At 40.1% G+C, this 22,589-nt stretch overlaps 1 protein-coding gene across 1 annotated transcript; it reads right to left on the reverse strand.

Annotated features, from left to right (window-relative positions):
- Positions 1-432: 432 nt before the first annotated feature.
- Positions 433-20,676, reverse strand: LOC108545188 (otoferlin). Its single transcript, XM_017896690.1, is given in 28 exon segments — positions 433-613; positions 803-903; positions 987-1,205; positions 1,287-1,485; positions 1,600-1,918; positions 2,027-2,196; positions 2,325-2,495; positions 2,563-3,295; positions 3,364-3,546; positions 3,694-4,058; positions 4,151-4,449; positions 4,822-4,872; positions 5,017-5,268; positions 5,384-5,584; positions 5,705-5,857; positions 5,938-6,246; positions 6,322-6,558; positions 6,695-6,938; positions 7,044-7,354; positions 7,474-7,817; positions 9,233-9,317; positions 10,248-10,310; positions 10,778-10,954; positions 11,379-11,698; positions 12,545-12,740; positions 13,584-13,769; positions 15,863-15,921; positions 20,595-20,676. Coding segments are annotated over 28 exon segments (6,210 nt in total).
- Between the last annotated feature and the right edge of the window lie 1,913 nt (positions 20,677-22,589).

Raw genomic sequence — 22,589 nt, forward strand, 5'->3', positions numbered from 1 at the left:
ATTTATTGTACTGCTTTTTGTATATACATTACTTTATGTTACTGTTTCGTTGGTCCACTATACAGCAATTATTTTTTAAGAAGAGCTCTTTCATCTAGAAGCACGATAAATTTTTATTTTACTATTCAAAATTTCTTGTAAAAGGAGGAAATATGCGAGTCATTAAAAATGATGTAGTTACTAGATAATTTAAACGTTGAGGCCTATAAAAATTTATGTGATAAAATGTGTAAATGCACAAGATGTGTAAATATTACATGTTGAAAAAATAAGCTTTTTATAATATACCGATACATTTCCAGTGAACAACTAAATTACTGTTGAAAAATCAGAAGTCATATTTTTAAACTTAACTAATAATACAACTATACTCTATGTTATTTCTTATCAAAATATTTTTTCTATTTAAAATAAAATTTGCAAGTGCTATTTTTAAGCTCCCAATAATTTTTTAACAGAATAACCAGGTATCGCATAAAAGAACAATAATACGAGTATTATTATCCCAATTGTTATGATAGCTTTTAGGATTGCCCATTTGTAATTATGCCATACGATATATTTAATAGATTTTAAAGGATTCAAAAACCACATGAACGATGCATCAGGTCGGCTGAAAGAAGAAACAAATCGATTAAAGACGTACGTTTTTGAAACGAAATAATCGAGGTATCGATAAATTATATTATTATGAGAAAATGTATGTTTTAATTGTAAGTAATCTTGAATAATGATGATTCTAAATTCGATATTATAACATTTTTAAATATACTCTTTACCTCGATTGTTATTATTTACATACTTTGGTTTGTCAAGCGGATCCGGTTCGTTTCTTCCAAAACCTGCAGGATTTTTCTCAGCCTCTTCTTTGGTTAATAAATGAATTTCAGCTTCTACTTTACCCTGAGAATATTTTCAGTACAAAATACCCTCAAGTTAATGCGTGATATATTAGAATTTTAATACAAACATAAAGTGAAATTTACCGTTAATTCCATGTCTTCGTTTTCCTTTTTAACATAGAAAGGCCACCAACCTTTTATTCGTTTCTGTTTGAAAATATTTACAGTTGGCACAGATCCATCGGTTTTCAACATACTTAACGTGCAAAGTTTGCTATTCTTTGCACCGCGAGGAAATCGATTTAAATCGAGAGTAATAGCACCCAGAAAATCGTCAGCTGAAAAATGATCTGCATCCCAGACCTGCATAGCATAGATCATATTCGATAAAAAATAAAAATCAATCATAATTATAAAGTACAAATTTTTATCTAATATCGTTACTTGTAATTCCAAGCGAGCCGGAATTTTGCATTCAGTTTCATCCCAACTAAAAAGACTTTCCTTTCTATTGATAACAATCTTTTCTTCCGCTACGAGATAATCGAACGGAAATATGAAGCGCCAATTAAAATTTCCTTCTCCGGTTAAAGAACGGTAGTGAATATCAGTAGACTGGCAATCTTCTGGACCTTTCAGCCATCTAACAATCCGATCAAAGCAAAATTAATATTAGATACATCGCAATCATTACAGTTCTAGTCTATTCCAAATTATTCTAATCATTATGAGCATATTATAAACAGAAATACTATACCCTTTGACGTAAATATCGCTCATTTTTTCACCAGTGAAAAATGCGTCGTCCTCCAATACAACATCATCGGTGTTCCATATGATAATACGAAGTTCGTAACTTTTAGGCTTTCTCGGTGAAATGTCGATTGATGGTCCTGGTGAAGGCATATCCATGGGAAACATGTCAACCCACATTTCCAGCTTTCCTTGCTCGATACCTGGTTTTTCAGGATTATAAAGTGGACGTGTTTCCACATGTTCAGGGACCAAGGCACAACCTATTCTTGGAAAAGCGTACCACTGATGAAGAACAGCTAATGCAAGGTGCTCTTCTATGCCTAGAAAGTCAAAACACTGTTACACGAAGTATAGCAATGGTGATATTTCTGTGGAATTGATTTTTGAACGAACTTTACAAGACTTTCAGTACATCGAATTGTATGCACCTTTTGTGTGAACGTAGCATTCCATTTCTTCATTCGACAAAGAAAACGTCTTTCTTCCAATTGTCACTTTTCCATGGGAATATATCGGGCCATCAACTTTCCCTTCTTTACAAAGTTTCGATAAAATTTGTGTCGGTTTCATCGCGTCTCTCCATTTATTATAACCAGATCTGAAATACAACAACTTCAATCATTTCACCATGTCGTTTCAATGCGATATATTCATTTTAGCATGAACAGGGTTATTCTTTTTCATGAAAAAGAAACAATAGTCAATGTTATTTTATTTGGAACTTACTCGTCGTATTTTTTGGCTAGTCCACACGTAGCACGATGCCTGCTATAAAATCGATTTTCCAGATCGATTTTCGTTTCACCGATCATATCGTCTGTGCCCACTAAGTCCCAATCCAATACTTGAACAGTCAACAACGAGTCCTGCGGGAAGGTTGCTTCTATCTCGAAACACCTTGCAGGTAAAATTTGTCAAAATATAATGATTCAACATCAGAATATATTATCGCCTTAGTACATACTTGCCAAATACAGGATTCAGCTGCTTCGATACGTAATTCTCTTTGTCGCTTATTCTTTTAACACCCAGTTGTAAAACGACGTAAGGATCTGCTTTGCCATTCAGATCGCAAGGATGGAGATCGTTTGCCTTCACGATATATACACGTACCAAGACATGAATCGGTTCGTTCGAAGGTACACCTTGAAAAAAACCATATTGAGGATCGAATCCCATGACTGTATGATCTATCAAGTCCCTTGGTAGAGGCCATTTGTAAACTTTTAAAGCCCCTTTAAAGCTCCCGACTATTCTAGACTCATCTTCGGGTTCGTCTCCAGTTTTTTTCCCTCTGTACAGTTCGAACGTGTGCAGCCATTCCTTAAAGTATTCGAACTCTGGCTGAGCTTCTAATTCGTTCGGGTAAACTTTCAACAATGCCGTTTTGGGAAATTTTCGATACGTATGCTTAGGGCTAAGCTTCGAAACAAACCTCGCTGCGTTTGCTGTCGACTTTAGGCCAAATAACTTTTTTGCGGTAACGCCAGGACTCTTCTCACCCGACACGTTTACTTGTTGATTTTGATTATATGTTTCTTCCAAGTACGTTGAAACGGTACCATTTGCTTGAGTTTGGAACATTGGTTTCTCTTTACGAAGTTCCTTATTTTCTTCTATCATGGCTTCCACAGAGGCAAAGTATTTCGTCCACCAATCTTGACAGCCATCTTCTTCCTCGTACGGACCGAAGTCTCCTAACAATATTCGTTCAATTTTTCGATGTCACTTCGTGTTCTAAATTCTATGCGTATAATACACTCACCCATGCTTCCATCATTGACTAAACTTTGTTTCTTTTTTATATTCAGTTCCGTTTTATCCCTCTTCGTTGGCCAACTTCGCTCTAATCCTAGAGTAATAGTCGCATCTCCAATAGCGAATTCAAGATCAGTTAAAGACTCTGGCAAGGATGGGTATTGACCTTTAGTCTTCGATGTATCGAAACCTAACAAAAGTAAAGAAGAAAATTTGTAGAAAATATTAATAAATGACTTCTTTACTCCAATTTCTTAGGATCAAAGGCCCTTTTGTATCGAATATTATTGCTCGTAAATCGATAGGTTTCAAGCTTCTAAACTTGAAATTATTTTACCTGTGTATTGCTGCAGCTGGTATAAATTCTTCTTCCTATCTTCGGCATCCTTTGCTTTCTTCGTTTGCGGACAATACATGTATTTATGGATCGAGTTTATCGTATGCGTTCCAACGAGTGTATAACGACCGAAACTTCTACAGTCCACTGCCCTGATCGTCAAAGGTGGCCGATATAGCTCCTGTTCCGGTAGTTCCAATTCCAAGAATTTCACCGGTGTATTGAAATTTGGATTTTTTTTTGCGTTCATTATAACCGAGGAATAGAGAATGTGACCAGCACATTCAACGTCTACACGAGGTTTGTTCACGGTCATTAAATGTATTCTCTTTAAATCCCTTAGACCCCAAAATAAGACTTCGATTCTGCAATATAAAATACCCTCCGTGTAAACAAACTGACATTTATAGAAATTACAACGAAATTAGACAGATTAGGAAGGGCTTGAAAACCTCACCGGTAATTGGAGAGGGTTGGTCGGATGCCAACAGGAACCGGAAGAATGGGACCCTGGTCCTGAGCTGTGACAGGCATTTGGGTTACCTCCTTCGGGTCTGGTAACGTGGGAAAACCGTAATCTGTAGCAGAAGGGTATTCGAGTAACTCGAAAACGGCGAGAAGTTCACCTGCCCTGGCAGCGCCTCTCGTTACGTCGCACCATTCCAAAGACGGCGGAAATTTCGGTGGTGTGTATGATTCAGAGTCAAGCTTCACGTGAGGTCGCGCGATCGCCCGACCTATGTACTCCGATTTACCCTGAAACCGGCATGCGTTTACTTTGTTCAATTTCTTCGAAATAAGTTCTTTTCATGTCGTTCTTTCTTTTTTATCAAGAAATCCTTGTCGCGAGGAAAAATTCGTTTTCTACGTTTTTCAGATATTTTCAAGAGCTTCGTCTTTTGAAAAATATTCAAGTGTTACTTATCTCTAAACTGCATATTACAATAAGGGTACGACTTCTGTTTTTCGATCGATGAATGTTTTCTGAAACGTTATAGACACGCCTTGATAATTACAAATCGATACTTCAAAATAACTTTAAAATGCTGTTGTACCTAAACTGATGTCGAAAAAATAAAATGTGGAAGCGTGTGTTTTGCGTATGAATGTCGTATATCGTATACAAACTGTTAAAGCAGAGCCCTCATGCAGTGTTATGTCCATAGTTACAAAATGACTCTGTAAAAAAAGAATCACAAAAAGGTAAGAAAAATGGTTACAACTAGTTGTAAGGGGTTTTTCTTTACGTTTTTAAGTGGCAATTGTATCGCAACTAAAAACACAGCAGAGCTTATGTCCGAAAAATTCTCCATCATGACATACCACTTTATCTTGATCAAAAAGTTCAATGACGATCGACGGTGGGTCCTTTTTAATTTCCTCGTCGGTCCCGTAAATTAAGATGTCGTCGAAAAGAAGCAGTTCATCCCACGTAGGACTCAACGTTTCATCTATCACTTGGGTGGACTTGCAAAATTCGCCGCAAATTACTCTTGCGAAGGGATCGGAAAGACCAGATGCGTCGCTTCCGATCAAAGACCGGGCCTGATACATGTGCGCTCTTAACTGGAACTTCTACTCACAATACAATTCCTTATCCTCCGTTTTACGAAGTATAATTGACCATAATGCATATGTATCGATAATGTGACAATTTTAATATCCGAAAAATTACATATCAAATACGTACATGTTTGTCGACGTAATGAATAATAGTTGGTGGCAAAGCGCGCTGTCGGTCGACGTTCTTCAACTCGTAACTCAATTCGTATCCCTTTGGCAAACCTTGAGTAAAGTATTTCTTATGCTTTAAGATACCTAACCACATGTAAATCTGTAACTTTGTTTGTATCGCCCAACCAGAAGGTCCGAATCGTTTTTTCCCTGGAAGCTATCGGTTAACTTATATTATTATTCGATATAAATTAATAACTACTTTCATAAATTTAATTTCATTTAAAAAATCTTCTGTTTAAAAATAGCAAGATTTGTAAACAGCAGACTAATTTACCTTAAGCAACATGGTTTGAACTTTTCCACAATATCTACCACATTCTTCATCGACGATGGAATAAATTAAATCTCTTCCGGGTATTCTGTGGTACGCGACCCGACGACCGGAACTGATTACCCAAATAAAAACATCCGGTAGAGAATCTTGAGGCTAGAACCGACATTTTTGCTTTTGACGATAAAGGTATCAGCATAGGTTGAAGTTCGTGAAAGATCTTTGACAGTACTTACATCTTCGACGAGAAACTTTAATTTCTGCAAGTAACCTTGAGCCGTCTTTAATCTTTCCTTAAAACTGCTCTTGGTAACCACCGCTTTAAGATTCCGCGACATCACTCCTATATTTTCCAATTCTCTTTGACACAGCTTCGTTCTCTCCTTGTCAAGTTTCGTTTTTCCAACTCCCGGCCCGGTGGTACTCGATTTGCTGATACTGACATACCTATTACAGTTACTGCTCAACTCTTCTAACGCGGATTTCAAAATTTTCTCGCCGGAACAATCATCCGAGTGTGACTGAGCCTCCAACAGTCCTTCTTCCTGTCATTTAATGTGAGCTACACAACCATGAACCCTAACAGACATTCAACCTCTTTCTCATAATTCTCGACTTACCAATTTATCTGATATTTTGCTAATTATATTGCTATTGTACATTCTACGCCTATAATCGGGCCAGATGCTTCTAACGTGAAGGCAAGGTTTGTCATCCCAGTACGGTAAAAAGTAATAGATTTTATCGTGTGTCATCGGTTTACAGGCTGGTGTAGTGCTTTGCCAAGATCCACTCAAGACTTCCTGGAGCTCCTCTTGGTCGCCACTCGTGCCACTTTTTGGTCCCATATCGCACATCTGACAATGATCGATTCGAGCATTACGTATTATCATCTTGGGTATTTAATCGACACGTCTTTAAGAATTTTCCATTCATCAAGCAAGTACCCTGTACTGCTCGATGAGCGACACGGTGTGCAGAAACGGACCTTACCTTGGAGCTCTCGTTGTGACCATCCAAAGCGTTCCCCGCGTTTCCTATCGATAATTCGAAGTACATCGGTTTGTCACCTAATTTCTTGTCTATCATCGTGGCATCCATTATGGTCGCGAAAAGGAAGAATTCTTCGTTTCTCGCATAAGCGGATTCGTTGACTGGTATCGTGGGTTCGACCTCGACCTCCGAGGGAGCCATGTCCACGTTGTCGCTTATTTCTGTTCTAATGCCTATTAATAACCTGGATCACGGGAATAAAAGGATTAATCTCGTTTCGTCCGACAGCTCAAGATTTTCAAGGTGTTCTATGGAAAGAAATGAAGGAAAAATGAAGTAAGGTGATAACCTTGCCCTATAGGAGATTCCCTCTCCTAATCCAGCGTTCAACGTGGAGTGTTCGTCAATGATACTATAATCCCGGATGCTTCCGTAGAAATGTATGAAAGCCGGGCCAAAGGTCGGTAGAAAGCCCTTCTCGCCGTCGTTGCTGATCTGCTTCAAATCGACGAAATGCGTGCCAATCACGGTCGCGTGAACCGGGTCATCGTCGCAAAGCTGAATTTTAATCCTTTGACAGAGGGGTGGAAACATTTCCGTGAAAACGATCTGTTCGTTCCAAACTGGCGCGTAACTGTGTCTCTTAACGCTCGTCTTGCCCTGAATCGCGTAGAAAATTTATTTCAGCGAAGCTATGGTAGCTTTCTTAAGCTATCTACTATCAATTCCAGCGACTGGCAGTGCGATCGATAGCCTCTGATAAATTTAATTGATCTTACGGTCAGTCCGGCGAAAGACACTTGAACGTATGGATCGACGAGATCCTTGACTTCACCGGTGAACGCCTTCTTCACATTCGCCATGATGCTGCTGTTCATCTTTGGCAATCCGTCCGCTCTGTACACCTTTACTATAAACTTTGCTCTTTGTCTCTCGATAGGCACACCATCCGGAAGAAGTAGATTACCCTCGATGTCGTCCTCGTCCTTCTCGCTCTTCGGAGGAATCTTCACCGTGTCTCCTTTCCCGATCACGCTTATGTCGCACTTTAAGTAACCCTTTGGACCTCCAACCACGTCGTCCGGATCCGTCAACAGAGCCCATTTATGGTAAAATTGGTGATCTACAGAGCAAACGCGTGTTACTTGGATCGACATTGAGAGTGAGATTTCTGGAAACGTATCCGAACACTTAAACAACGTTTCACAAACGATCATAGACATCATTAGAATACGTGATTCGTGAATAAATGAAAGGGGATGCAACTTGACACATCGGCGATCGTTGATTCCCATTTTCATCGAAGAAACATAGGGAGTTCTTGCAATCTCGCAATCGAAAGACTGAAATCATCGATTTTGATCGGCGGAAAATTTGAGCAAAACTTTAACGATCGCTAATGCGTTTCGACAGTCATTCGCTTTAAACACGTGTCTCTGTAACATTTAAAAACGTCAACTCGCCGAGAAAACGTGACACGCTATAAAAATTCCATGAATATTACCACTGGCCCTATATCGATGGCACGATTGATCGAAGTATAGAGCAACGTGAGAGGAATGTCAATATTATTCGGACGTCGTTCGGAATATATAATTAAATCTCGAGGTATCGTCAAGGGTATTGTTATTTGTGCAACGAGGCGAATAACTATGTTCCATTAACGGATATAGGTACTTACATAACGATTTCCAACATGCTATTTCTATCTATATGTGCGCTCGCTATTCGAATTTTCTCTGCTACATTTCCACACAATAAAGTAACTATGTTACATTAAAAAAGCGAGTTGTACGTGTTCTCTTACGATACGTGAGACGTTATGTGCGACATAAATATTCTAGATATGTTACAGAAGCGGCATGACTTAAAGATAACAAGCAGTGTTGAAAAATTTATACAAGACAGGAGTTGCAAGTATATGAATGTACGATGAAAATGAAGTGACGCGTGGAAAAGTGGCTCGATCTCGTTTCGATTCTACCAATTTTACCTTGCTTCTTAATCAACCCTCGCAGAACGGACTACGTTGTACTCTTTATTACTGCAAATAATGCATAAAATACGATTCTCTTATCAGGGTGCAAGTGAACCGGAAGTCCGCTGACCGAGGGTTAATATTCGCCAAATGAATTAACAAAATGCTTTCTCGAAAAATTCACTTTTTCGAACCGATGAAATTCGTTCACGATACGTTCACTGTGTTACATGTAACAAACGAGATTGCCGATGTGTATGTACACGTATATACGTAGAAAACATGCAGCATGACAAAATGTAATTAATTTCGTTTCGTTTTCAGTCGAGATATTAAATTCGCTAGTTTCCGATAAGACTACGAAATCAACGATAAACTTGTAATCTAATTGAACACGTTTAACTGGAAAATACAATGGGACTAAAAAATCTTTGTCATTGCGATGGAACGACGATCAAAATTGTTCCTCGTCGGCGCCCTCTCGAGAAGGAATGAGAGACGGTCGGTAATGATTGAGTGTAAACCTTTAGACTCCCTTTCGAGGGACTGGAAAAATGTACCTGGTTGTGCCCAAACAGTCGCGATGTCTAACTTAAAGATGCCCAGCGTTAGATTAGCGCGTAAGAGATGCCGCGATTGCTGCACCTGCGTATCAATAGAAGGTATTCACTTCAAGTAGTCTTAATTCCTTATCTTCTCGATTATCGTTCACCGCGTAAAGTTGCTCTCACGTTTGCGAGGTAAACCTTTCCTCGCGTTTGTATGAACCAGCAGTGCACGTATTTCTCTTATTTCTCCTTAATACGAAATAGCTATCCACGTTTTTATCAAATGAAAATTTCATTTCGCATGACATTTCCGAATCCATTTATATATTTTATTTATTTTCCTGCCGGTACAAACGAATCGAAATATAAATTTCCATCTAAAAGAGCTCTGGTACCGTGTGGACTGCTTTACGACTCTGTACGGGACACATTAAATGTCGCTTTTCTTTAAATTCCGATAGCGGCCTCTGGATAGTCAGCAGCAACCAATTTCTCTTTATACCATGCATCGTAAATCGTTTCCTTGGCTTCCCGATCGGATGAGAAATGAAAGTAATTGGTCGTTTAAATACAACGTTGTCGGCAGGCTGTTGTAAAATTAAATAATTAAATAAATAATTTGGCCTCGATAAGAATTTCATTGCTGCCATTCGCAACTGACAATATTCGATTTGACTTCCGTCGACAAGATGTTGACACGTGAAACGATGCTACATCAAATTTAGAGAATTTTAAACAAAATCGAGATTTTTTCGTACCTACGTGTCGCCTTAATGGGAAATTTTATCCCTCTGTTTCGAATGTCTTTTCACCATGTTACATCTGATTATTGCCGAAAACGTTTTATTCAAAAGACAAGCGCCATCAGCGATTCATTGCTTGCGCGTTGCCGTGTTCATTAACGATTATCGGCGAAGGCCAATTAATAGTTCTAACTGCCTAACGAAGCAAATAACTTCCTAACTTCTATAAACAGCGATCTCACGGGTGCGTGAGATTAAAAAGGGAAATTCAACAAGCGACTTACCGACAGCGTGATAATTTTATCGAACAGCATTACGGGTGGCATGTGAAAATCGAAGACGAAGTACTGAAAAACAGAACGACACGAGAAAGATTATTTAATCGAAACACCAACGCGGAATCGTGACTTCGTTTCACACGAATAGTCGACCGCACGAGGAAACGGAAGGTGAAACTAGAGAAAGTGGACGTTTCGACGTTGAAGAAAGAAAAGAAAACGAAAAATGAACAAAACTACCAATTAAAATGGTAAAAAAGTAGCGAGACGTAAGAATAAAGAAAACTGACAGCGAGGTTTGTGACGCAAATAAACGAAATATACGTATGTTCCGATCCAGTGAGGTTTATTGATTTAATAATTAGCACGAAGCAGCCCGTAATGGAAAGATAAGATTAAATTCGTTATTCATGTTTCTCTTTTACACCCTTTCACTCTCGTTCAACAACTTCTCCCATAATTCCCCTAACTTTCTCTAGAACCGACCTCGTTTGGTTCCTCGAAAAATTCTGAAAGAAAGGAGAAAAAGATTGTACCTCGTTGTAATAGGGGCAGTTCGTAGATTCTTTCACGCTGGTATATTTTCGTTGATCTCCCACTTGCACGCAAACGACCGGGTCCATGTTCAAACCAGCCAGCTGCCTCGCCTCGATGATCGTGATGCAAACTTGATAATCTTGCGCCTTCAACGCGGCTTGTCCCGTGTCGATGGTCTACGGAAACGGGACAGAAACGAGCATCTCGTAAAAATGTTCCCACAGGCTACGTCGTCTCCGACTCGAAATAAACCATCGATCCTCCAAGAAGGAGTCAGGTCAGCGAATTCTTATGCAAAAGACGTTACGTAATTTATCGTTCCATTTACTCGTTTTCTCTCCCTTAATGTCATATCCTACGATGCCAATCTCTCCAATGCTCCTCGTTTTATTTACAATTTTGGTACTCGAGGTACACTGACGCGGAATAAATTAACGAGCTTTCTACGCGGTCTCGTTGCATTCGCGCAAACACGATGCCTGTTCCATCCGGTGTACGTAATGGAAAGGAAACCGCGAATCGTGGATTAATAGTCGCGAGAGAAGGTTAATCTTTCTTTCGATTTCTCGCAGATTTAATTATTCGAAAGATCGAGCGAACCTTTGGCTTCGATTTCTTCGTTGGCTTTACAATAGCATCCTGAGACTCCGCCGTGTTTGCTCCTCCTTGGCTCTCGTAATCGGAGACGTTCGTCTCCAACGAAGTCATCGAGTTCGTTCTAGAAGGTTCGTTGGATGTTGCGCAACTCGAGTCCCTTCTATCGAGTAATTCGCTGGTGTCTGAGCCGCTGTCGCAGGATCGAGCTCTGGGTGGTCTCTGCTTGCCCAGCTTCATAAAGGACCTCATGCTTTTCAATGTCGAACTCCTGCTGCAAAGAACGGATTTCTTTTCTTCGCTTATACTCCTTTCCACCGTTTACTCTATCTACCAGAGTCTACTTTCAACTGCAACTAAAGAGTATAAATATTTTAACCTAATTACACGTCGACTACGTTATAATAATAGTTGCTTAAACTTTGGACTGTATTTGAGACGATATCGTACAATTTCTAATTCGTACTTTCATCGAGAGACGATCGATATCGTTGGGAAATAAAGAATTTTGAGAAATGGAAGCTGGTTTTCAAGTGGTCCTCGTGATCTCGATCCTAACGAGATCCGACCGACGGGAAGCTCCGCAACACGACGCGACGTTGCAACAAGTGCTTGCAAAATCTCATAAATTGCCGTCATAGTGTTTGTAACGCCCCATTTCTATGGGAGATAAGATCCACGATGAAACGTATTTTACCGAGTCACTAACACTCGCACACCTCGTATAAAATCATAAAAAGATACTTCCATTTTAAAACTGGGATACCGATGAAACGATTTTCCTATGATCCATAAAAGATTAATGATTCCCTTCATCGAGACGTAGAAACGCGTTGTACAATCTGGCCAAACAGCGGGATAATAGTCGCAAACTTATTAACAAGACGATAACGAATTTCTAAAATAACGTTTCGCTGGATGAAAGGACTTTCCCAGCGAAGGATGGTTGTGAAGCGAGCCTACGACTGCATTTAAAGCAAACGGGAAACTACAATGACACGGTTTATGTAAATACATACTGTATAACTGATCCTTGTCACGCTACACGACGGTCTATACATAACGTTCCGTTACTCCTAGAAACATAAAAGGAAGAAGCAATATCTTCTCCCGGTCTGATGGTTTCCATTTGAACTTGTTAATTTCTTCCAGAAGAACGGAATAAAGGAAACAAGCGCTGTGCCAAGAGCCCTTCCTCTTACCAGCCTCAGCGCCGATGCTGGCTTGCTCCAGGTGCCTCTCGAAGTTCGCGATACTTTCCTTGATGTCGATCAGCATCTGTTGTTCATCCTCCATTATTTCCGACTCTGCGTACGAGCTGCAACTTCCGCCAGGAGGGTAGTATCGAATGTCGAAGCAGAGGATGGCCTACGCATGTCAAATGTATTTTGCCATATTGTGGCTACGCCCATCGAATATTGTTAGAAGCTTAACGTTCATTTCATTTATGCCTGTAACGTTTCAAACGTTTCGATATCGAGAAAATCATAATAGCGGGGAAATGAAAAGAAGAGAAAGATAAATTTGTTACACGGTGTGTATGTGTGTGTGTCTACGTGACGTTGAATTAATGCTTTATTTCGATTCTGCGGAGAATAATTAAAATTGCGAACCACGGGTTTATGCAGTGACGGATTTACACAGATGCACGTATCGGGTCCAATGAGACAGATGAACTTGCAGCGCGATTGAAAAAAATGGAAGAAAAATTAATTTCGAGGATTATTTTGTAAATCCCTGTAAAAGTCGCAGTCGAAACGCCAAAGGTCAAAGCTAGGGTCTTGCGTGACGGAAGAAATATTCGTTTATTTTAACGCTAGCTCGACACAGCTTAAATTATAGATCTAGTTAAGGATTGCGGAAACAAGATATCCAAAAGCAAAGACATTCACCGGTTTGGCAGTTGCAGGGTTAATAGGGCACGAAAAATTTGTCGCTTCGTTCTCTGCAAGACCAAATCCGTCACTGCGGCCATGCACGTCGATGACGCGAAAAAAGGTTGGAGATTAAGAGAAAATACCACGGATATATACCACTTATTACCGTTTATCTTTACCCCGGTGTAGATCGTTCGTCAAACTGTCAAGAGTAACGTCGATCGTTCGTTTGATCGATTTCCGCGCGGAGAATGGAATAATTCAAGCGTGCAGCTCGATACGGAATTGAACGCGGAAACTGCTATCGCGAGTGGAAATGTGTGTTTCAACGTACCGGAAGCGGTTTGTTATTGAGGTCTACCAAGGAATCTTCGACAACGATTCGACCTTCTTCTACTACTCCCTTCAAACTCAAGCCATACCTCGCGACCACCTCGTTTCTAAAAATTCCGCACGATAGCACCAAGAATTGTATCGTTTCCAGTTCATCCACAGGTTTCCCCAAGTTCCACGTGAAGCTCTGGAAAAAATGAAAGTACCGGTTTGTTAACAGCTTTCGTCGGTCGCCATTTTGATTTAACAGCCTTTCAGCTTTGGAACGCGGCGAGTAATTCTGAATCGACGCGACAAATGGATCAGTTTCGATACGCATAATTCGGGCTCTAAACGTGGCAAACGTTGATCGTTCGTGGATAGATTAGAGAATGAATAATCGGAAAGTCGAATGCATTATCGACACGTATTTGGCGAAGTTAACCCGATACCGAGGCGATATAATGGATTACCGCTTTTACGTCATCCTGCTGGATCGCATGAAATAGCTTTCAAACCCGATTGAGACTGCTCGCGTTGATCCCTGGTGAAGTTGAAACACTCTCGAGCTCGTGTCAACGTTTCAAATCCGACTTTCATTCGATTAACGCAACGTCGAGGCTATCTACGATATCGTCCTGTTTCTTTGATCCATTCTTTCCATCGATTCTCGCAGCAATCGGTGTAGCAAAGCTTGTCTAAACTGATATTTTACCCCGTTTGTCTTATGCTTTCCCTGGTTCTTATCCAGGGTTTCTAAAATATTACACTCGCGTATCATGATATGTCAGGCGATCTATCATACCTTGTGTACATCTGTACACTTACGCGAGAATGGAATATCTTTGCATATTTCCATGCTCGTTGATGGGTCTCGAATACGTGTGTATTTTTTCTTCGGCCATCGAACAAAATACGAATGTCGATTTAAATGCAAAGGAGGAAAGAATGTTTTTGGTATTTCGATACATAGTCGTCAGGCAAATATTAATTTTCGCTAACCGATCTCTCGATGTTTCGAGTCCGGTTATCTCTTGACATTTAAATGTCAACATTATTTATATTTTCAGAGTGATTCAGTTTCAAAGTCGCTTAACGCTTCTTCTTTCGTACTTGGCGGTTGCAATTTTTTTATAGGAATAAAAATTAATAAAACAAGAGAGCAAGAAATAACGCAACGTTAGCCAATCGATATCCCTGACCTATGTAACGTATGAACTTCGTAAATAACGCAATTTTGTTTTTTCACTTTTAATCTAAACTCTGCATTTTCAAGTACCCACCGCGCGCAATTGCATCGTTAATTACCGAAAACGGGGAAATATATTTTTTCACGAATTACGTCACATGCCTTCAATATTCGACACGTTTCGCATGGACACGACTTCCGTTCTTCTCCCTGAGACCAAGCAAATTACGCTTGCAGTAAATTAGAGTAATAAAAATGTCCCGTCGGGGTAAAAAGCGGTGAATTACAAATGCGTTTTCCCAAAGTTCGCTTTAATCGAGCAAAAAACTAGGCCGCGATAAGTACTTGATATACAAGACATACCATCCGCATGTACGAGTTGAACGTGCTCGTTTAGCTCGTGCGAACCTAACTAGCTTTTGCACCATCGCAAAACTGAAAGTGCGAAAACGTACTGTAATTTCGTGTGATCGTTCGAAAATTGTTAAAATTCTGCAAAACAGTTCCAGCAACTTTTCCATTCAAGCGACATCCCAGAGAGAAGAGGACGCAAAACTGCTAGTTGATAAATACGTTCAAAGTTACTTGCAACGTAACATATTTCTTAATTAAAATAACCTAACCTAACACCGCACGAGAAGGCAGGACTTACGTGGAAAACAGGAAGGAATGTTTCGCAAGTGTGATTTCTTCTAGTTTCGCGATTCATTCATGTCAGAGCTATCACTGCATTCGACTTTAACGAGGGCCGCAGTTTAATGCACGTTTATTTCAAAGGAACGCAAACTGTCGAAGAAGCCCGTTCATTACGGATGTTGACGAAGTACATGTTACTAATATCGTACCGGTAACACCAAAACCAGCGAGTAAATCACGGAAAAATTTTCAATCGAAACGATACGATTCAAATACGCCGTGGAAAATGTAGAATTTTAGAGAGAATTTCCAGTAAATTAATTTTCCACGGTAGAGATATTTGAGGACCGTTTGGTAAGTTATAGATCGCCATATTCTTCACGTTTCTGCAACATAAATGTGCCTGACAAGGACAAATTTTTATTCGTAGAACTTACGGACTAGAAGAAATGTACGACACTTATTTTCTACGTTACCTCGTTTATCGTAAGAAAGCCTCCGCTTTCTTCGACGTTTTTTGAGTAATGAGAGGCACCTGTAACGAAAATATTATTTTTAAGTTATCATTGAAGGTAGAAGCAGCGTGAAAAATAATTTACAAACATGTTTACATCGGGGGTAAAGAGCGAGTCCGAAACGAGATTTATCGCTGACCTAACCGCACGATGATTTTCCCAATCATCCCGAGGGAATTTTGTTTCGGGCAAAAATTTCCGGAACACGCTTGTCAATTTGTTTCCTCGGATATAAGCAACTGTACGGTAAAGAGAGAAAGGGGTAGGTAAACTCGAAAAAAGCATCACAATGTGACGTAAAGGTATTTTAGAATCCCCGGAGGCTAGATATAGAAAGCTTTTGTACCTCAGCTTCAGACACGAATTCAAGCTTTCTCTCTCTACGTCGAATCTTTTTGCATGGCTAACTGAAAAACCGGTAAAACAAAGATTTAAAGGGGATATTTTCTAATAACCATCGCGAAATCTAATTATTTCTAACCTGTGTACCCGATACATGGCACGATATACACTCATATTTAAGGATCCGTGTCTAAACCACGGACATTCATTAAATTTTTAATCACCAACGATGAAGCGTAATGGATTATCATCGAAAATTAACAGTATACTATCGCATAAATGTCATCTCAACATCCATAACAGGTTTTATAAATGCATAAACCATGACACCATATTTAACAACGCTTTTCCGCCGCAAGTATAGGACTAGTTTCGTAGAAGAACTGTTGTATTTCATGGAAATTATTTTCAACTGTTATAGCATCGGCTGATGGAAAAGTGCAACTTTCGTTTATCGCATTTACGAGCGTTGCGTGCAAGTCCTGGAAGTTGCAACATTTTCCAAAGTTCCGAAAGTCTGATTGAACACTAAACCTATCACGGGCAAAATGGCTGTTTTAAAACTCTCGACTAAAAATTCTTTATTCAACGCAATCTCTTCGATCACATTCCTTCGCGATTCTCTTCTGATATGGACACGATCCAGCGTTTCGAAATCTTTTTCCATTTTCCTAAGGTTCTTCTCTTTCCTTCATCTTTCATTCACTACTATACGATCGATTGTCTCTGGCTTACCGTTGAAAGAGACTACGAGTCGTATCGACTAGACTTCTCGTTATTTTCGTTCCTCGTTATACTGTTTACTACTTCAACGAGTTTTATTTAAAGCGGCACGCACCGCAGGCAAAATTTCTTACGCATAGCTTCTTTCGCGAGAAATAGCTTTGTCTAAGGGGTGCACGCAAACTCTGACCCCAAGCACGACATTAATTTCTGTAAAATGTTGCTCACACCAAAGTCGACGGTCGTGCGAGGGTTCATAGTGCCTTGGAAATTTACACTTTACTCTCTATCGTAAAACATTTTGCAAGGAAGAAAAACAGAAGCTGCCTACGTCCTTTGTTTAGCGTAATAAAAGAAAAGACGTAACATCCGCTTGACCTATGACCGAGATAAAACGTAGCAAAATTGTAGTAACGTTGCGTCCTAACTTGCCACGTCTCCTTCAGCCAAGGGATTATCATCATTGGCTTTAGATAGACGGGAAAAGGAGGAATCTTTGGAGGATGCATACGGATGTCCTTGCTCTACTACGCGGGCGTCGAATAACGTGGAAAGTTGCCTGTGAAAAGATAAACACGGTATACAATGATTATACGTAGACTCAATTTTAGATAACCTAGCACGGGAATTAAATGGGTCAAGCAGAGTCGGCTGTAGAAGAAGTTGGAACGATAACCGATCATAATGAAAGGAAAAAAGAGGCGAAACTGTTTTTGCCATTCGCGTCGAGATTGTACCGGTATATATTAATCATGTAAGTCTGAATAATGTCCGAGCATTTAAAGAGGTCGAGTATAAAATCTTGAGGCGGAACTTTGTATCACGCGAGCTGAAGATCGTCCGTGAACTGGGGCAAGCATGATTAAACGAAAGTTTAATCTGCAGAAGCCGAGTTAACCCCCGGTTAACAATTCGTCGTTACTTTGTCTTGCCTTTGAATTTCCCTTTACGTCCAAGCACGATCCCGCGAGATGACCGACCAAGCCGACTACTCGCTGCTTCGTTTAACCTAACGCTAACCTTTGCACTCGTACCCCCTGGATCCTCACGCTCCGATAAATATTGCAAATCGCGCGTCTACACTCCGCTGACCTCACCTTCGCCTAAAGGTTTATTAACATTTCCATATCCATCGCTAAACAAACGTACGCTTTTCCCTATATTTTTACACACGGACATTCCTTCCCCTCCGAAAGCACACTAGGTCCAAAAATATCGCTTGCCGGAAGATACTACTTCCAGACTATCTTTCACTTCTTAGGAGAAAAATGAAATGATACGTACATCTTAGGTACACGTACACGTGACGATAATATTAGGATCTCTGATATATTTTCCAGTCACTTAAAGATCATTTTTAGCAGACTCCTTTGAAACATTCTATAATGGAATTTTCTTCGCATGTAAAATGGATAATGCCATTTTTTGGAACGTGAAATGCGCGAATAATTTAAGAGATGTTGGTCGAATTTTGTGGAAAATTCCAAGAGTTGTATCCTGTATCTCCTTGGACGTGGTATCGTTCAGAGGCAGATGGTTCGTGAAAAGGATTTCACGATCCGCAGAATACCAATCGGTCCCGTTCCAAAGTGCCCCTACGAGAGATGGCAGAATTCCACCCCGTGCAATTCGAGTGTAAATTAATTCCTCCAATTATATCTTCTGCATACGCGTTTCCATGCATCACACGCGAAAAACAGCTGCCTGGAACCGAGTAAAAAAAGGTCAAACGAAAACGCTAGTTTTTTTACATTTTTTTCCCCGGTATCCAAATTTTAACGATATACCACGATACGTGAAAATGTTTGAAAAAGGACACGAATGTATCGATCGTTATTACTCGTGGCCTCTCGATCCAGCGAGTACCTACCTAAACATGCAATTTCATTTCTCGCTACTGCCATGTACTGATTAAAGTCTCACAGCTGCCGTTGAGGAAGCGAGTAGAAGAAAAGTGTAATCTGCTTTCTTAAGGTCATTTATATCACATTTCCTCGAGAGCAGTTCCCGTTGGTTGGAAATAATTATTCAAAATGGGGCCGCAGATAAGATCTGCGCGTACCCGGCTATTCGAATAATCGGCTATTTTAGTTAATTCCGTCGATATCACACTGCAATGTTAACAGTGCTGCGTAATGATCTGCGGTTAGGCAAACCAGATGTAAACGACGCTCCAGTCATATCAACGACGTACACAAATACTAAACGACACAAATACCAGTACGACGAGGATAATTATTATAAATTGCGAAGAATATAGTGGAGCATCGATTAAACGCGACTAAATATAGTTCGCGTAGATAATATTAAAAACAGCGGCGAAGATATCAATTAGGCTTCTATCTCATTTCAAGAATCGAATTTCCTCCATTCGATCGAGGATGATACGCTTTCGATAATTTCGGAAATGGAAGCTCTAGCAGTTTCTGTCATCTGTTGCATACGAGATTCGTTGCACGAAGGAAAAATCAATCGATGGCAAAATAATCAGTTTGTTCTAAATAACATGCGGGTGTTTATAAGGAGAATAACGCGCACGGAATAAAAAACACAGCGCGTTTTATGAAGGGGAAGAAAAATTATTCCTCGATTAAAATCGAGATATAATTCCACCGGGGATTAATATCGCGAAAACCACGTGTCGATCAAGCGCGATAAATCTGCGTGCCGTAGCTGCTCTAGATAAAAATATTTATAGGAGAACTAATTTTGATCGATAGCAACGATTAACCTTACGATAGCCCCAGGAAAACACGGGGTTAGGTCTGGAAATCGAGAAGCGACGCGGACAATTTCTTAATGAATTACCAGAATCAAATTCTCCTTCTCTGGAAGAGATCGCGATCAAGCTCGTTATCCTGCACGCAAACGAATCGCGTTTTCCACATATATCGATCCCGCGATTGATTCAAACTTTCAACGCCCCAAGACGCGTCGTTATTTCTAAGAGAATTTATTACACACTCCTGCTCTAGTTAATCTCGATTTATTTACCGTTACATTTATATTTACGTAAATAACGCGTGAAAATAAAACACGACATTTCTTCTGCGCGAAATTTATTTTTCCCGTTTCCGCAAATGGAATTAAAAATCAGCTACCGCGCACCCTTCGTGTATATCGCGTTTTATAATCTGGAACGAGTAGGCTAAAATTGAGAACTCGAATTTGGATCGATCAGAGAAATGTACGTTCATGAAAGACGTAAATTCTAATTACGACGAAGCATTCGAGTCCCGCAAGCTGAGGTCACAGACTCCGATTAAATAAATGCCTCGAATATTTCTCCATACGTGTATATCTATATACACTGCTCCGTGCGTCTCATACGGAATGGTAAATTAAATCGAATGTCAGTTATTCTACGCGTTTTGCGAGAAAGTAATACACGACGTCACGAAATTATGATCGATCATCAACGACAAGTCGACGTCGTTGATCCCCGTCCATGTTTTTCGCACGAGTACCCATTCAAAGTTCGATTAACTCTGAATATTTTTCGAGAAACTTAACGTCTCGTACGCCATGCAGAACAAGCCCTTGACACGCTACAGTAAACGGAAAATTTATAAATATTGCAAAAGAAGACGAATACGTCGATCGTCGAAGAGCACGATTCGAAACTTACTCCGGAAGCTGACCTTGACATTGACCTTGTTCCCTTTGCATTTTAGTCCTTCAATATTCTTCACCATAAGAACGAGCGCCATTCTATATTGACCGTTTCGCGAATTCGACTCGCGGTATGAATTTCGTATTTACTAAGGTCGGGCGTATCAGAAGAACCGAGCAAACGCGTTACATCGTATATCCCGTTCCTTCGATCATCTCCAGTTACGCGAAGGCAAAACGAACGATACGGCGAGGCAGGGTCAGTTGTAATCGAAACGAATCGAACGAACGACTCTCGAGTTTATTCGATGTAAAAGCGCGAAAGAACTCGTGCTTAGGTACGGATAGATCGCGAACGCGAAATATTTCCGGTTAACGGCTATTTTCACACCGGTGTCACGTTTGACGAACGAACGCGTAGCCGAATCGAACGGCAGACAAATTCAGACTAGCTGGTGTTCGCGCCTCGAACAGCCCCCGAGTCCTGTCCGTCCTACCCGACCTACCCGTTCTGCCATCCTGGACAATCAGCGCACGCGCCACTTGCTTCTCTGCTGCACACACATACACACCTTGTCACGCGTCATCGGCGCAGCTATCCACCGCTTCACTCTCCGTACACCCCCCCGTTCCATGGCATTCGGTTGCCGCGTAATCTGTGACGTATCCCACGTCCCTTTCGTCCGCCAGAACTTCCTCGCGAAACTAGCAAATTGTCCAAATAGTCAGCATACGTGAGAATCGGAACGGACCTTTCATCGACCAACCTTTCCATTTACCTCCATTTACCGCCATTTCCCGGCTCTTGCACATGCTCGATACAGGTACCTGTGATCAAAGATTATACGCACACTTTATTTTCACTTATACGTATCCGGCCAGTGTTATATACGTACGTGTATCGTTCACGCTGCTCGAAGAAGTGGCGTACGCTTACTTAATTAACATTCACCACGCACTCTGGTCGAGGATTTATCATAATACGCGCGAGACGTTTTAAACTTCACGTACATACGAAAATAATAACTTTCGCGGGGTTGGAAGGCAGAAAGTGTTAATCGTGCACAATTTTCTCACATATCGAATAAACATCACGTATTTGTATTATTAGCGAACTTTAGCGACCTCTCGGTTCTCTAATGTCACGGAAATGCAAAGAATAAGAATGGAATCTAACCTTAATTTCGGAACGTTAGTTAACAATTGCGTTCGCGACACCTGTTGCTAAACCGGTTATACGTGTTAACTTTGATTAGATATGACGCGTTAAAAATCATGTACTGCGAAAGAAAAGAGGATTAGTCAAAAATTCATTAAGGAGTGTAATTACAACGATGGTATGAGGAAAAGTAATTGAAAATATTATACGTATTATACAGCAAAGAAGATACGTACGGAATATCGTGCGAAAAGGAAACAAATATTCTTGCAAAGGTACTCAAAAACAATGGTTCTTGAGATAAGGATAAATCAATAATGGAATTAGAATGAGGCTTGAAATTTCCCAGCGCCACTCTATTATGAAATTTGGTACTAATGACTGTAGCATACTTCATATGCCACTACTAACTCGGATTGTATAGTAAAGGTGCATACACATCGTTTCTCGAACTTTAATTAAATCTTTCGTATACCGTGTATAATAATTAACGCACTAACTTGACCCAAGCACATCGTTAACCACGCAACTGATTACTCGATTTTTACTTTATTATTCAATTTAACTCGAGATAACTTTTTTTTTAAAAAAAAAAACGAAAAAAAAATTCGTGATTGATTCACGTTAGCTAAAAGAGCAAGATTTTCGCGAGAGATATTTTATTTATCGTAAATGTGAGAATCTTTAGGATTTATGATAAGGTCGCGTGCAAAAAGGACGAACAATGGAACGAATGTGCGAAGAAGAGGGCAGTCATAAAAACGTGTTGGAAAACGCACGTTCTCGTGAAACTTCTCTTAATTAACCTCTGCGTGCTCATAACATCAACCACTGCTGTCTGAATTCATTTTT

The sequence above is a fragment of the Eufriesea mexicana genome, unplaced genomic scaffold (assembly GCF_001483705.2).
Source record: "Eufriesea mexicana isolate 0111107269 unplaced genomic scaffold, ASM148370v2 scaffold320, whole genome shotgun sequence".
NCBI lineage: Eukaryota > Metazoa > Arthropoda > Insecta > Hymenoptera > Apidae > Eufriesea > Eufriesea mexicana.